At 53.2% G+C, this 15,723-nt stretch overlaps 1 protein-coding gene across 7 annotated transcripts in view; it reads right to left on the bottom strand.

The window, feature by feature from the left end:
* Positions 1-1,610: 1,610 nt before the first annotated feature.
* Positions 1,611-15,723, bottom strand: part of Clec16a (C-type lectin domain containing 16A) — a 215,872-nt gene continuing 201,759 nt past the window's right edge. For 4 of the 7 annotated variants that reach the window (XM_028872890.2, XM_028872892.2, XM_028872893.2 and 1 more), the window contains 2 exons: positions 14,713-14,871; positions 1,611-4,699 (listed from right to left, as the gene is read on the bottom strand). In XM_028872890.2, coding sequence (XP_028728723.1) covers positions 4,344-4,699; positions 14,713-14,871 — 515 coding nt within the window. In that variant the 3' untranslated portion in view covers positions 1,611-4,343. Of the gene's footprint in view, positions 4,700-8,171; positions 8,296-14,712; positions 14,872-15,723 lie in introns of all 7 variants that reach the window. The other 3 variants (XM_028872894.2, XM_028872895.2, XM_028872896.2) reach the window with 2 other exon arrangements.

The following is a 15,723-nucleotide window of genomic DNA, read 5'->3' as shown; positions in this document are numbered from 1 at the left end:
GCTAGGCGAGGTGATGCTGGAGAGGCAGAGAGAGGATTCCTGGGGTTTGCTGCTGGCCAGCCAGCCTAGGCAGTGAACTCTAGGCAAAGAGACGGGTTCTGTCTCCAAACAAACCCACTGGAGAGTGACTGAGAAATGTCAACCATGGCTGATTCTGGCTTCCACCTTCCACACACAAGCATGGATGTTCACACACACACACCAAGCCACTAGGACTGACTAGGAGTCACCTAACTCTCCAAACTTTGAGGCTACCTTCCTGAATTCACTTATAGTAAGTTCCTTCTCTAGACTGAAGCTACCAAGACATGCATATGCCCACATGCCCAAAGCAGGGCTGCTGTGAGGGTGAAGGAAGCTGTGAGGGAGGGTGGGTGTAGCAGCAAGCTGTTGGGTAGCAACCACAGCACTGTAAGGTGGGCTCTGGGCCCACCCCGAGTGGGCCCTTCCTCTGAGTCCAGAGTGCTAAGGGCTCTCAGTGGGGGTACTGTAGGGATCCTGATGACTAGATCTGGGAGGTGCTTCTAGTTTTGGACTATGTATCCATGTCTGTGAAATGCTGCTGAACCCTCTTCCTCCTGTCCCAGCCTGGGGACCTGCACCTCTGCCATGCAGGTTTCGGATCAGGATGACTGCACGAGGCCTACCTCCTGTTTCCTCATCTGTATACAAGGACAGTATGGGGTAAGGCCCCCACCCCCCACCCGGATCTCTCCACCCCTGAGGGCCTGGCTCTTGGAGACCCAGGATAGGCAGGGAGATAGCTGAACCCCCTGACAACTGCTGTCCCTGGCCCCTGTCCATCCCTAGGTCACCCGCGCTCCTGCATCTTTCCAGTATGTTCCTTCCATAGACTGAAGCTATTCAGACATGTGAATGACCACAGAACCAAGCAGGGCTGCTGTGAGGTAAAGGAGGCTGAAGGTGAGCCTTTGGTTGATGCCCCAGTGAGCAGAGGCCACTTGGGAACTCCACTTAAGGGACCCCAGAGCCTCCCCAGGCCCAGACATCATGGCTGGGCTTCCAAGGAATCAGGACAACCACAGAATAGGCCAGAAGAGGAAGTAGGCTGTGCTGTGGGCTGCATTTTTCCTGTAAGGACCCAGTATGAGGTTGGGTGTCCAGCTTCTCCTTTTGGGTTTGCTGTCAAGACCCTTATGTTCCCAGGCATTTCTGGGCTAGGTTCAAGCCAGAGCATCTGAAGCTATGAAGAAACCTGTTATTCTAGGTCCAGGGATTTCCAGGGTTCATCTTGGTACATGTTGGGGTATGCAGGAATTGTGACCACCAGTGTTACCTGGCTGTCCCAGGTAAGGAGCCCTTCCTGTCCCTATCCAGACAGGCAGGGTCTCACCAGCCCATATCACATGACGGAGAGCAGAAGGCTTGGAGCAGCTGAGGCAGAGCAAACCCAAGATCCTGTCCCCCTTCGTGGGTAGGCCCTTCCCAAATAGGACTGTTCCCAGAACTGCCTCAGCAGAGCTGGAGATGGCAGTGAGGTCTCCGGTCCTTGCACCTGATGGGTGGTAGCAGCTCAGGAGTTCGGTGGCCCTCCCCGGGGTGGCATAGCCTACTGCCATGGTGCTGAAGAACAGCAGGCCTCACTCCCGGACCATTGGTTTTGCTTTTTATTGCCAAGTTCCAATTTACAAGGAAGTTCTAGCTTTCGAGGCCCCCTTGGGTTCAATCCCCAAAGTCTAAATCCTGCTGGCAGAAGCAGGCACTTCCCTGGCCAGAGCTTCCCAGCCCTGCCCCTCACAGCTTCAGCGGAGGGAGGGAGGGAGGACGCATTTAACCTTCTACCCATTGGTACTGCGTGAAATATATTTATTGCATCTACAAAAGACCAGACCTGGTTTACCCGTGCCTTATTTACAGCTGTGCGTGTCAGAGGCCACAGAGAAAGCCAGTGCTGTCCTTGGGAGGGATGCAGTCATCCAGCCCTGGCAATGCAAGTTTCTGGGAGGGTGCTAGGCTGGCTGCAATAGCAGAGGGTGGGCTCTGGGGGCCTCTTCCACCACCTCCACCAGACAGGGAGCTCACCACTACACTGAGTCTGAGCTGGGGGAAGGGTCCTGATGCCCCGCCTCCAAACAGGTCGGGGCGGTGCTGCGTTTCTCTATGGTGATAGTCAAAGCAGAGATGGAGGCCCCGGGGCAGTGACAGAAGGGAGAGAGACCAGGACAGGCATGGTGTGCATGGCCTTAGAGACAAGGCTAATGGTTTTGAAGGTTGACTCTGGGACCTCCAGGTCAGCTCTGTGCCCTTCTGGACCTGGTACCTCTCAGTTCTACCTCCCTGCTGACCGGGGAGACCTAATATTCTTTCTGGCTGGGTCTGCCTGGGGAGCAGCTGGCAAGTTAGTAGGGTGTTCCTGAGGATTGGGTTGTGCCCATTGCCACCAAGAGCTAGGTGAGGAAACTGCTAGCTGCTTCCTCCAGGACCTCATCAGCAATGGGCCAAGGAGCTCCGCTCACAGGAAGTTCCCGTTTGCTCTCCTGGAGGTACCCCTGGGTGCCTGGCTACAGGAAGCCTTTGGGGACAATCTTCCACGCTGTGGGGGACAGGCTTGTCCTTGGTGAATATTCCATGGCAGCTGTCCTTTCAGTGCTTGCTGACCACCTTGGTCATAGCCTTTCCCCTTCCTTGGAACCTCCTGAGTGCAGAGAAGAGGCTAGTCACAGAGGGGGAGCCCACCTGCATGGGTGGGTTGGGGTGGCTGCAGGCATTTCTCTCATGACCGCACTGCAGGGAGGAGGAGGAGAGTCACTTGCATTTTATAACATTTATGCTGTCCTAGCAACTGTCATCTCGAACCCCAAAGTGCCTGCTCCTCTGTCTAGCCCTCCCCGCGAATGACCAAGGAATACCCAGGGCTGGCTGTGGGGGCCCAGAGAGCCCTTCTTTTCAGTGCCATCACTCATCTCCCTTTCCAGGGGCTCTGCTAAACCTCCTGGGACAGCCTTCCTTGCCAGGCCGTAGGAGCTTCTGCCTCTGGGCACGCCCACCAGAGTGCTTTTAAAAACCGGAGAAGCCAGTGCACATGGACACCAGTCCCTCCTGGGGAGCACGGGGCTGCAGGAGGTGAGAGCCGAACAGGGTGGCAAGGACTTGGGGTGTGCAGATGGTGACGTGCCTCCCACAAGGGGACGCCGACACTGGGTGAGGCCACATCGGCAGGAAAGCCACTGAAGGCCTTCCCATGGAGCCATGAATCGTAAACTGGCTGGCTGCGTGCAAAGGCAGGCTGGGGGCTGACAGGAAGATATGGGTTTTGCTGGTATATGCCTAGAAGAATGGGATTTTCATACCGAAACAAGCTGTGTGGTAGTGGCAGAAATAGGCAGTGGAGGAAGATTCTGCTTTTGGGTCATCTGATTTGCAGCTGGGCCTCTGGGTGGGCATCCATATGCACACTGGGAAGCTGGTTACATCTGAGGATGACTTCCTGTGCCTTTGACTCCTGTCATGGCCACGTGGGCTAGGACCTCCATGGTCCCAATGGATCTTTCTTAGAGGAAGAGAGAGGGTAGCAAGCCTGCTGGAAGCCGTGCCGAAGTGGTGTCCTGAGCAGGGAGCAGATGTCACCCAGGTCACATGACAGCACAGAAGTTGGCCGTCTTGCTCCATATGGCCTGAGAGGGCTCAGGTCTCTTTTTGTTCAGAAGTATCTGAATGTTTCAGGGAGAGACTTTATCATCCCACAGACTTGTAGGATTGAGACAGAGAAACAAGTATCATTCAGGAAGAGAGGAAGTGACAGCCACAACTTCAGAATAAAAACACAGACAAGTTCTACACAAGGGGGACCTAACGGCTGACACTTCTTATGTGACACCAAGCCTTAGGGTTTGAGGACTTTTTCTTTTTGCCCCTCCCCCAAATACTCTTTTTAAGTAAATCTCTTCACCTGTTGCCAAAACCAGAAATAAATAGCCCCAAAGAGATGTTTATCCAGGTGCATCTCTATAGAGCGCTACCACAGTAACCTGGTCCACTTCCGCGCACACTGCGAGTGAAGACAAGGAGCTGCCTGAAGGAGGGTGCCCCTGGGGCTGTCAGGATCAGAGACGGCCCCGGACCCCTCTGAGCTGGCCAATGAATGCCGTCATTTGTACACAGGAGGCTGTCTCTGAGATTTGTACACACAGCCTGCTCAGGAAGAGGTCAAAGCAAATGAGAAACTCCAATGGTCCATGGCTGTCTTGCAGCAAGAGGTGTCAGGGACAGTTTCCAAGGCCATGGAGAACTGTGGGTGCTCCTGATGGGTCTTGCTGTCACAGACTGCCCTGGAGTCCCTGCCGGCAGGCCACACACACAAAGGGAGGTCCCCGGGTGCCCACTCAGTGCTCTGCCGAACTTGCAGGCTCTGGGTCTACAGTATCCTCATCTGGGGTCTCTGTGCCTGCTGTGGCCAGTGCGGGGAGCTGGGGGACGCCAGTGAGGGCTCGGAGGCTGTGGGGATCGACTGGGGGCACAAGGGTCAGCGACTCAACGCTCAGTGTGTCAGCACTGTCCTCATAGAGCAAGGAGATGGTAGGCTGCTGCGCAGGGAGGAGGCTGGGGGACAGGTGCATGGTCTCTGCCTCAGAGCTCCTAGCCAAGTTCTTGCTGGGCTTGGAGTTGACTTCCACTTCATTCACAATCACCGCCTTGTCTAGAAGGTGAGGCTGAGGCTGTTCCGGAGTTGTGGGGGCATCTAGGGAAGGAAAGCAGAGATACTGTCAGCTCTGGTGGCACTGTAAACACCTGGCACCCGCTATTCCTGTCCTGCATCAAGGTAGAAAACCTGTGGGGAGATTGCTGGTATTAGGGCCTGGCCTGGTTCCACCTACTCCTTTTGGGGACCCAGAAGCTGCTAAGTCTCATCTTACTTAGGCCTAGGGGAGTGTGTTGGGACCCTGGGTGCCTGACTTGTAACAGCAGGGAAAACTCAGGCCTCCTGTGAAATCAACCTGTAGATTGTGAAACCTGGCCTGGGCACTTGGTGTGCAGGGTAAGTCTGGGCCAACTGCCTGGTGACAAAATGTAAATGGAATGCAAACAGCCTGGGCTACACCTGCAACTCCAGGCTATTCCCAGAGGCTACATTTGGAGATATTTGCCAAGGAGTCCAGTGCAATGGTTAAAAGTGAACTGATAGAACTTTCTCGTTTCTAAAATCTTGAACTGTCATTGGCCTTGCCGTCTGCAGGCACTGAGTCAGCACCCACCAAGGGGATAGGCTGGTCAAGGCCACGACTGTCAGACGTTTCCCACAAGGGCCATGAAGAGGAGCCATGAGCCTCCAGCAGATGGTTTTCGTTGTTGTTGTTTGTTTGTTTATAAACCCTGTAGCAAGTAGACACACTACTGGCTACTTGCTTTTCAATGACGAGTCAGCCAGAGATGTGTGGCATTCAAGAGAAATACCATTTTCAGACCGTGATAGGAAGTGCTAGGAGAGTCACTTGGGCTGCGCATTTACATTTGGATGGATTTTAGGGTTAACTGTCCTCCGACAGAAGATGGTGTTTATTTAGCCAGCCCCTGGAGCCACGTGAGGAGACTTAGGGGGCATATGGGATGTTGTTTTGCTTCAATGCTATTCTGGTTGAATTAATTTTTGTTTTCTCATTTAAGCCAAAATAAAACAGAAAAGCGAACGGAACACAGAGCCAAAGGATGGAAGCATGAAGAACAAAATAAAACCAGGCAACATGAAGAATGGGGTGGAGAGCAGAGGAGCCACAGGTGAAGGAAAGTGCACACCAACTCCGCCAGGGCACACCAGACTCCGGAGCATGGAGTCTGAAGGGCCTCGTCAGTTCTTTCCTAAGGGCTTTACTTTCGCTTTTTGTATTGCTGGGGATGAAACCCAGAGCCTCAGGCATGATGCTAGCCAAACATTCTTACCACTGAGCTGAGGTATAGCCTGCCCTTTCTTCAAAGAGAAAAAAGAAGAGGGAGAGAGAGTGAGTGAGAGGAGGTCTGGAGAAAGCCACTCCCTGTGGCTCTGGGCCCATCCTTGCTGGAGGGGCTGTGGGTGTCAGTGAGAACCGGTGCAGAGAGAGAGCCATGCGAGCTGAGCCCAGAAGTGCTGTGTTCCCACAGCCGTCAGTGCTGCTTTCTCCGGCTTTCCACGAACTCGTTCCATTGTGTGCCAACGCCTGTGAGCTGGGCTGGCTTCACATGGGTCCTTGTTGTGACCTTGTGGGAACCTGCCGTCTCTGTGTGGCACTCAGGGATCTCTATGAAAGTTTTCAAATGGGTCTGAGCCTACCTTGGAACTCCTCCATGAGGAGTTCATGGCTAGGCAGCTTGGAATGACTCACTGCACACGGAACTGTCCTGCTGCTGTTGGTACTGGAGGGACCGGGATGCAGAAGCATTGCCCTCCTGGATCCTTACCTCTTTCGGGGTTCTCTATGGGGCTTTTGCTGATGAGAATAATCAGGAAGGCAGAAGGACCATAGTCAAAGCCATCAAACTAAACAAGACAACTAACACTGTTACACAGGCAAATGGCTGTCTTTAGAAAAGTAACAACTCTGTTAAAAGGGCAGGTTTTTTTTTTTCACTTTAAAAATACTCCTAGTCATTTTAATAGAAAGAGAGAATGCCCTCTTGCTCCCTCCTTCAGTTGCTGCGGTTTATACTGGGAATACCTCTTGAAAATGGGCACCAAGTTCACATAACCAAAGGGGCAGAAGGAGAAGAGGGCAGGCTTTCCTGGGGAAAGTGCCGCAAGGACACTCTCCGGTCAAAGGCTGAGCAGCAAAGGTGACCCGCTGGACCTTCGGAATCTCTTTTCTGCTGATTCCAGAACGGCTACAAACTGGGCACTGGAAAGGAGGGGTTTGGACATGGGCTGGGAGGTAGAGCCATATGGAGAGAGGAGGCTGGGGGCCTCCAGCCTCTGCCTGTGAGTGCACTAGGAAGTATATTGGCTGACCTCCACAGATGGGCTCTACAGCTTAGAGTAGGGCCTCATGGTCTGTGTAAGGCAAGTGACAGCTTCCAGAAAAATGATATGGACTGGCTGTATACGGCTCGAAAGGCAGGCAAGTGCTGTGGGAAGGAAGGAAGGGAGGGAGGGAGGGAGGGCGGAAGGGAGGAGGGAAGGAAGGATGGAAGGAAGAAAGGAAGGAAGGAAGGGAGGGAGGGAGGGAGGGAGGGTGGAAGGGAGGAGGGAAGGAAGGATGGAAGGAAGAAAGGAAGGAAGGAAGGGAGGGAGGGGGGAGGGAGGGAGGGCGGAAGGGAGGAGGGAAGGAAGGATGGAAGGAAGAAAGGAAGGAAGGAAGGAAGGAAGGAAGGAAGGAAGGAAGAAAGGAAGGAAGGAAGGAAGAAAGGGAGGAAGAAAGGAAGGAAGGAAGGGAGGAAGAAAGGGAAGGAAGGAAGGAAGAAAGGAAGGGAGGGAGGGGGGAGGGAGGGAGGGCGGAAGGGAGGAGGGAAGGAAGGAGGGAAGGAAGAAAGGAAGGAAGAAAGGAAGGAAGGAAGGAAGAAAGGAAGAAAGGAAGGAAGGAAGGGAGGAAGAAAGGGAAGGAAGGAAGGAAGGAAGGAGGGAAGGAAGGAAGTGCGGGCTCCATGTAGCACGCTGACGCAAAGCTCAGAGGGTCAGCAGGCAAACTGAAAAGAAAGTGAAGGACCCTGCTGCCACCCACTGTCAGCACATGGGGGAAAGTCCCAGGATGGCAGCAGCCATGGCTCTGACAAGGAAAGCCCAGCTGCTCCCCTCTCCTAGTGATGTTTAAAGTGACTGGGGCACGGGAAAGATAGCGTCCATCAAGGAGGTAGCATTGGGCCTGGATAGCAGCTGCATTTGCTGCTTAGCTTTGGCCAAGGCCTGGGAAAGAACATTCTAGGTTGCTTTTACAAGCTCACAATTCTCTAGTCAATTGCATGTATTTGTGTGGACAATGCCTCCAGCTCAGGGCTTACTCTGAGACTACACTGAGCCTGATGTTGGATAGGTGGTTAGGAATAACTGCAATGCTCTAGGTTACCAAGGAAGGACCTGGGGGCAGAGGGTGGGGGTGTGGCCTTAGACAGAGGACAGAAAGGAAGAGAACTGATTTTAGGGAAGCTAAGATTGGGATGGTGTGGCCCAGCTTTCCCGCCCTGCTCACACCGACCCTGTTGCATGTGGCAGGGATATCATTGGCCCAGGGGGGCTCCGGAAGGAGACCTGCCTGATTTGATTGTGCGTGAGGTGCCGTGGCAGCTGCTGGTCGAAGCACTAAACCCAGTGGCCGCCGTGACTGTCGGCCTCCGACAGGCTGAACACTCGCCGGCGTCCTTTCCTGCCACTCCTGACTAGAGGGAAAACACAGGACAGATCATAGAAAGCCTGTAACAATGGAACGGCGAAGGTGAGGTGGAGAGACACAGCAGTGACAGACACTGAGCATTAGCAAGAACAAAGGGAGAAAGTCTGTGGCTGGAGTGACCCAGACTGCCAGCCCACCACGTAGACAGGACACATCCATGCTGTCCCCCAAGACGAGCCAAAGTCAGGAGATCCAAGAAAAACATTGTTCATTTATACAGCTTTTCTCCTTTTTATTAGACAGGGTCTCACATAGCCAGGGCTAGCCTCAGACTCTGCTACACAGCCAAAGAGAATCCTGGAACCTTGGATCCTCCTGCCTCGACCTCCTGAGTCCATTACACAGACCTGGTTCATGTGGTACTGGGGATGGAACTCAGACTGTGCATGCCAGGCGAGCATGTGGCCGACTGAGCTACAGCTCATCCCTCACTCATTCAACTTGATATGATTAGAGACAGAGAAGGTCCAATCCTGCTGCGAAGATTCGGGTCACTGAAAACTTCTGGTCTTGTCAGAAAAATCAGGGGACAGGGATAAAAGGACAAAAGTGCCTGTCAGTTTTATCTGGGCCTGCAGAAAGACAGGAACACAGGAGGAAATGTCTGCAGGAAAGAGGGTCTGAGGATTAAAGCCAAACCAGAGTGACCCTGGGGAGGGTGGCGTGGAGGGGACGTGGGAGGTGCTGACACTCACCTTAGACTCACAGTGACATTGGGGGAGGGGAGGACTTGGAAAGCCCCACCTTGGGAACCAAGGACCAGGGCACAGAGCAGGAAATGGGAAGACAGGCACCCAGTGGCTCAGTGGGAATGCACAAGCTGGGACAGCAACACAGGAACGGCTCATGGTGTGTTTGGGTCACACTCTCAGAGACACTGTAAGAGCAGAGAGCTAAGAGTACTGCCACAGCACAGTGGAGGGCAAGGGAGCACCACGGGACACCATGTTGAGGACGGCCACGCCTGTCCACTTCATGTCGGGTCTATTCTGCCACTAAAAAAAAAGAAAGGAGAGAGAGAGAAAGAGAGAGATGGAGAGAGAGAGATGGGGAGAGAGAGAGATATGGAGAGAGATGGGGAGAGAGAGATGGAGAGAGAGAGAGAAAGAGAGAGATGGAGAGAGAGAAAGAGAGAGAGAGAGAGAGAGAGAGAGAGAGAGAGAGAGAGAGAGAGAGAGGAAAAGGAAGAGAGCACTGCAGAGAAAAGACAACACTGCCTTCTCCCCGGAGCGCCTGCCCTTAAAGGGCCACTGGACTGAGTGTCCAGAACCTCAGTGTAAAAATTAAGGAGGGATGCTCAGAGAAGGTGCAGGGAAGAAGGGAGCCTGGGGTCAGAGGTCATGGAGGCGCTCAACACTGGGTCCCCAGAAGCCAGCCCTTTCTTTTGCCTGCCAGCCCTTAGGATGGCCAGTGGTGGTTGTGGCGCACAGGCTGACATTTACATTTACAAGGGCAGCCTGACCTTTACTAGCATCATTTCCAATAAACACTTTCTGTCTTCCTCCTCAAAGATGCTCACAAAGAAACTGTAAAACTTAGCTCATGTGGATGCCAGACACGAAAGGGGCTGTCTAAGGACGGCAGTAGGTCACGGACCCAGTGTCTGAGGGGCACAGCAGGCACTGTGGGCATAGCACGCCAGTTGACTCCACAGGGCACCTCCCTTGGCTGAGGTCCCAGTCTGGGCTGGGTCTGCAGGTTCTAAAACCACTCTGGGCAGAGGCCCTGGTCAAGAGGCACAGACATTGTTTCTCAAAGACAGACTGCCGGCTTCTGTACTCGGAAGGGCACGATTTGCAGGGAAGCTTTAGGGAGATGGGGGAAAGGACTCTACTTGTCTGGGACAAGATAGAGAGAGGGTCAGGGCCCAATGGGACTGTGAGACGCAGACACCTGCTCCTCAGGACTCCTGGCTGGCAGCATTCATTGCTTGGGTCTCGTCTCTAGGAAGACAAGAACCTTTGGCAGCTGATCTGTGCTGGCTGGTGGAGCCCCTGCCTGGTCCCTCATTGTGAGTTCCAACTGCACACATTTCTCTGTGGTCATCTGATGGGCCTTGTCTGCCCCTGTTTACGTGCTTTGCCACTCGGTGTCCCTAACGTCTGTGCACAGAAGGAACCCGTTGGCCTAGGAAAGGACAGTGCAGTGAGGCAGATCAGGGAAAGAAGGCAGTGCAAGGCCATCTAGGAGAGGAATGTCTTGGGGCAGGCCTCAAGACCATCTAGCCAGGATGGGCAGCCTGCACCACTGATGCCTGGGAGCACTGGCTGGAGCCCCACAAGAGGCTGAGAATATCCATCCTGGGGATACACGTGAGTCTCTTTCAAAGCCAGGCAGGAAGTGAGGTCGACCTAGCTGGACAAAGCAGATACATAAATGACCGTCCGGGCATCGGCCTCTTTCATCCTAGTGTGGGGATGAGCTTGCGTAAGAAGAAAATGTGGCTCTCTAGGATCTACTGTGCTTTTGGGGACCCACAGGCCCAGCCATCTGCTACTTGGGACTACGTGCTCCCAGGCTCAATGAGTGGGACTGTGGCTTTGGGGCTGTGCCCACAGGCAACTGTGTATGATGAAGGACAGCTGTAGGACAGCTGTGACACTCGGGACTCAAACTCCGGCCCAGGTCTATGGCGTACCCCTGGAGGTATCTGAGAGACTCAGGGGCCATGTCCCATACTCTGCTGGATTGTTTTGGAAGGCAGAACATGGTTCTGGAGTCACCACGGATAGGGTTCACATTTGGACTCCCATCTGTTAACGGCAGTGTGGTAGGTAAGTCACATGATCTGTCAGGGCTGTTGTGTTTTCAAATGGAGGAGAGGCCTCAGGGAGGAGGTGTCTATGTAGTGCGCCCAGGCAAGGTGCCCAGGCATAGGTGGCATACACTGAGGTGACCATGCATGGGCCGGGGAGGAACCTATACAGACCATGAGAAATGCCAGAAAAGTATGAGTCTTCCCCAGCTCTTTACTCCTTCCAGACTGGTGTAATTGGTGTCTGTTACCTGTGGGTCTGGTGTGCTGTTCTGACACATGTATAATGTGTGGTCATCGAGTCAAGGGAGAGGAGTACCATCACTTCGGGCACCTCTCTGGGATCAGGAATATTTCAATTTGTTCTTCTGGCTATTTTAAAAGTGACAGAGAGGTATTGGGACCCAGAGCTAGCCCTGCTGGATTACTTAGCCCTAGACCTTAACCCTCCCACGTAGCTGTATTTTGTGATCTGCCCCTTGTACATTTTTTTTAGTATTGAACACCATGGAGCAGAAATGGGAAACTGGTCTCTCACAAGCTAGATAGCATCAATCATACACCTTCCCAACCAGATACCTGTCCTTGCAGTGGGGCATTGGTATCTCAAAGTCTCTGGAGTTTGCTATCCTGGCTTTGAGGGGCCTGGCTACTGCTCTCTACACTAAGGAACTCCCTGGCCTCTGGGAGGTTCAGTAAGTATAAGGTCAGCAATGCTCTGTGTTAGTACCACACCCTCAAAACTACTCTGAGGATAAATGGACTCTTGGCAAGGCCATAACTGTACAGGCTGTGCAGCAGGAATAAGGTGAATGATGTGGGGAGAGGCTCCTCAGGTTCATCCAACTAGCAGCTGGATATCCAAGGACAGAGCCTCGAGCAGATGGTGGCAGCCCTTGTCGGGTTTAAGAACTGGCTAGTAGGCTATGTAGGGCATCTTCTCTGAGCCTCACAAACCGGGCTGCCACTTGGAGCTATAGTCAAACTCAGACACTTGGTAGAGGGACCCCCACCCCTTTCTCTGTCCTTGGCTTTCCCCCAGCACAGCCTGATAGGGCATAGGCATGGGGAGAGCAACCTGGTCAGGCTGGACATTCAGGAACAAAGCATGTACTTGGTGTTGGCTGAAAGTGGAGTGTTGAGGCAGAGAGGCTCATGGGCTCCTGTGGGCTCTTCTCAGGGTCAACAGCTCCATCTCAGGGCATCTGATCCCTGCCACCAGAATGAAGCATAGTTCTTGGCTAGGTTGGCTTTCTGAAAGAGGTGAGCTACTGTGGAATGGACAGAAGTGGATGGGTAGGTCAATCTCAGGCTTTTACTATCACGTTACATAAAAATGGGGCTGGTGTGCCTGCTGGGATACAGTGAAAGGGAGCAGACACTTCAGGGGTCCTGACTGTCACTTATTCATTGAATTGCCTGGCCATCTGACAGCCTGGCTAATGGCCCCTGGATTTGTGAGATGCAAAGACATGTTGTTGGCACTGGGCAGGGAATGGTGGGGACCGAGGGATGACAAGGCTAAGGCACAAATAACAAGTGCACATTGTAGCGTTGATTGGGACAGCAGGGGTTCTCTCTGGTTTTAGGTGTTGGAAAAGAAGTATGTGGCTACCTGCTCACTCAGATGCTGGCTCTGCCTCCTTAAAAACAGCAGAAAGGTGCCTGTAGCTATGTGGAAAAGACCTTCCACCCGAGGAGTGCTGGCTAACAGGAGTGTCTGGATTCATATGTAGATACAGAAATGTGCAGGTCAGCAAGTATGCATACAGCACATGAACATACAACCCTAAACTCCTGTCCTAGAGCAAGGCGAGACCAAGGCAGGGGCCCCAGGAGCTGTTCTTTGCTCTGAAGGATGTTGCATCTGAATTTCCCACTGTGAGCCTGTGAGTAGCAAGACAACTGCTTGGATGTGTAGCTAACCTCCAAATAAGTCCAGAATTACTTCCCCCTAGCCTGGAGCAAGGAGAAGAGCAGACGATGAGTTGGAAGAGGTTCCAGTGAGGTGGACCTGAGGGTGACCTTCCTGCCTGGGCCTTGTGACATCAACAGAGATGGGAAAAAGTACCTTGTGGGGGTAGCCCAGGTGAGCTAGGATCCCCTGAGCCACAGAGGTTTGAGGGTGACTCAAACCTCTGCTGGTAAGACAAAAACTGAAAGTATCAGGGGGAGAAGTATATAATACCCAGGAAGACACTGGTCCCAAGGGTATGGGTATGGCACCATGGGCTTTGCCTGGCATGGCCCTCCCCATGATTCCTTATCCATAACTAAACAAGAGGACAGATAGGTGCCTCATAAGACATGCTGAGCAGGGCTCTGATAAGACCTTGGAGGCATAGAGAAGGGCATGGAGGGGTACAGGCTAGAGACATGGGTCCCCTGTAGATCATGGGGTAGTGCTGCTGAGTATGAAACCCTGCACTGGCTTGTCCCTATTTTAGCTCTGCCCTTTTGGCTACATTTGGGCTGTGGTAATCAAGGGCAGGGCAGGCTCAGGAGTAATGAGGGTCTGCTGAAGAGTCGAGGACAGTCACAAACTGCCCACCCTAGAGCCACTCACAGGCGTGGAGGCGCCGTGGTTTGTGGCCACACAACAAGGGGAGGGGCCTAGCTCTCTAAGTATCTTAGAGATACTTAGCTCTGGGTGGTGAAACCCACTTCTCAAGCCTGGTGTCTGTCCCCTGCGACCTGATGCAGAACAGACAGACACATGTATGAAGGCTGCTCATTAAAATAAGAGCCCAGGATGAGGCAGGTGGAGGTGGGGCTGAGGCATTATAGTCTGACTGCACTTTATGGACTCTTTCTTTGATGGCCTTTGAATTGGTGTATATTAAAGGACAGCAAGATGTGACCCTGATTTGCCCTGATGAACTCCCTAAGAGGGGCAGGGTATGCCTTTGGTGTGACATCTAGACAATGCCAAACACTGAAAGAGGAAACTTGTATGTTGGGGCACAATCAGCAGGGGCACAATTCCTCCTCCTCCCAGGGTTCACACAGTCATGCCTGAGAGACCCTGTGGGAGCCCGTTTTCAGGTTCCTGGCTTTACCCAGCAGTTCCGCATAGAGGAGGATGATTAGGACCACGGGCCTGAGCGCAGGTGTCTGAGATGGTCTGCACTTGGCTGTGCTGGGGGAGGAGGTCTTTTGCTCCACCCCTTGGCGTCTCTATAAATACCCTGGGGCAGAGACAGTCGGGTCCCGTTGGAATAGGTTCCAGGTCCTCTCGAGTCTATCCTTTATTTTCTATCTGTTTATTTCCGCAATATAAATCCTTCTATCTAATATTTCCTGCTGTTCACACTCGAGGAAACTCTGGGGAGCTGTGGGGTGGTGGGTAAACGCCCTACAAGACCCCTCCTCGTGATACACATAGAAGTGATGACATGCCACTTAGGCCAGGCCTAGCTGGTGCCTCCCCCTATAGCTGTGTATAGCCCTACAGAGCAGACCACCCAACAGGCACTAACCCAGCTGGTGGGTGATGCCATCTTGGTCAACCATAAAGAACACCCTTGAGTGGCAGTGTCTTCTAGACACCATTGAGGAGGAGCTACAGGTCAGAGGTCACAGCAGAGGGGAGGGTCCCCAGGGTAACCAAAGGTCCTCCCAAAGCCTCCCATATTTCACGGCCAATACCTGCTGGGCTCTGGGTTGCTGAGGGTGTGGAGGAAGAGCCCCCTGAGTCACAGTGGCTGGTGTTCCCACTGCTGCTGGGGCTCCCACTGGCAGATGGTGGTGATGGTGACGACAGGGACGGAGAGCTATGCTGGTTTATGCACTGGGCCACAGCAAAGCCTGCAAGACAACAGTATGCAACATGATTAATTAGAAGAGCGCGGACTAGCTTTGCAGAAGGGGTGCCACCCCCATGATGAGTTGGAGACATGAGGTTAGCTTTTGCCTCAGAGGCAGCATGGGGGCCTCCATGTCAAGACAACTGTACTGGACTTGTCTCTCTGTGAGTCTTGACATATTTTCCAGAATGAGCTGATCTCTCTGGTCAGGGGCTAATCTGGCTGGGTATGTGTGAAGCTGCTTTCAGAGACAGCTGCCATTGACCAGGCCAAGGCAGGGCTGTGGTGTCTGTTGTAGCCATAGCAATGGTTGACTCTGCTTTGGGGCTTCAGGGCTCCTGTGAAAGGTCACACAGGGAGACCAGCATCCTCATGGCTGAGTTTTGGGCCTCATTCTGCCAAAGGGAAGGCAAGCTAGGAGCTGGAGAGACCTGACTGTCATCCCCCCAACTGGGACCCACTCTGCCCTGGCAGTCCTGGCAGGGCAGGCTCAGGAGTAATGAGGGTCTGCTGAAGAGTCGAGGACAGTCGCAAACTGCCCACCCTAGAGCCACTCACAGGCGCGGAGGCGCCGTGGTTTGTGGCCACACAACAAGGTGAGGGTCTTAGCTCTCTAAGTATCTTAGAGATACTTAGCTCTGGGTGGTGAAACCCACTTCTCAGTAGCAGGTGAGTGGCTACTGCAGTCTCTCAGTCTATTTCTGGTTGTTTACTCTTATGAACACTGGCTGCTTTTGCAGAACCTGACATGTAACTCCAGTTCTAGGGGATCTGATGCCCTCTTCTGGCCTTTGTGGGTACCAGGCATACACATGGTGTACATACATTTATATAGGCAAAATACTCAGATACA

The sequence above is a fragment of the Peromyscus leucopus genome, chromosome 8b (genome assembly GCF_004664715.2).
Source record: "Peromyscus leucopus breed LL Stock chromosome 8b, UCI_PerLeu_2.1, whole genome shotgun sequence".
Lineage (NCBI taxonomy): Eukaryota > Metazoa > Chordata > Mammalia > Rodentia > Cricetidae > Peromyscus > Peromyscus leucopus.
The sequence above is the reverse complement of the archived record's forward strand: the minus strand, read 5'-3'. Positions and strand labels throughout refer to the sequence as shown.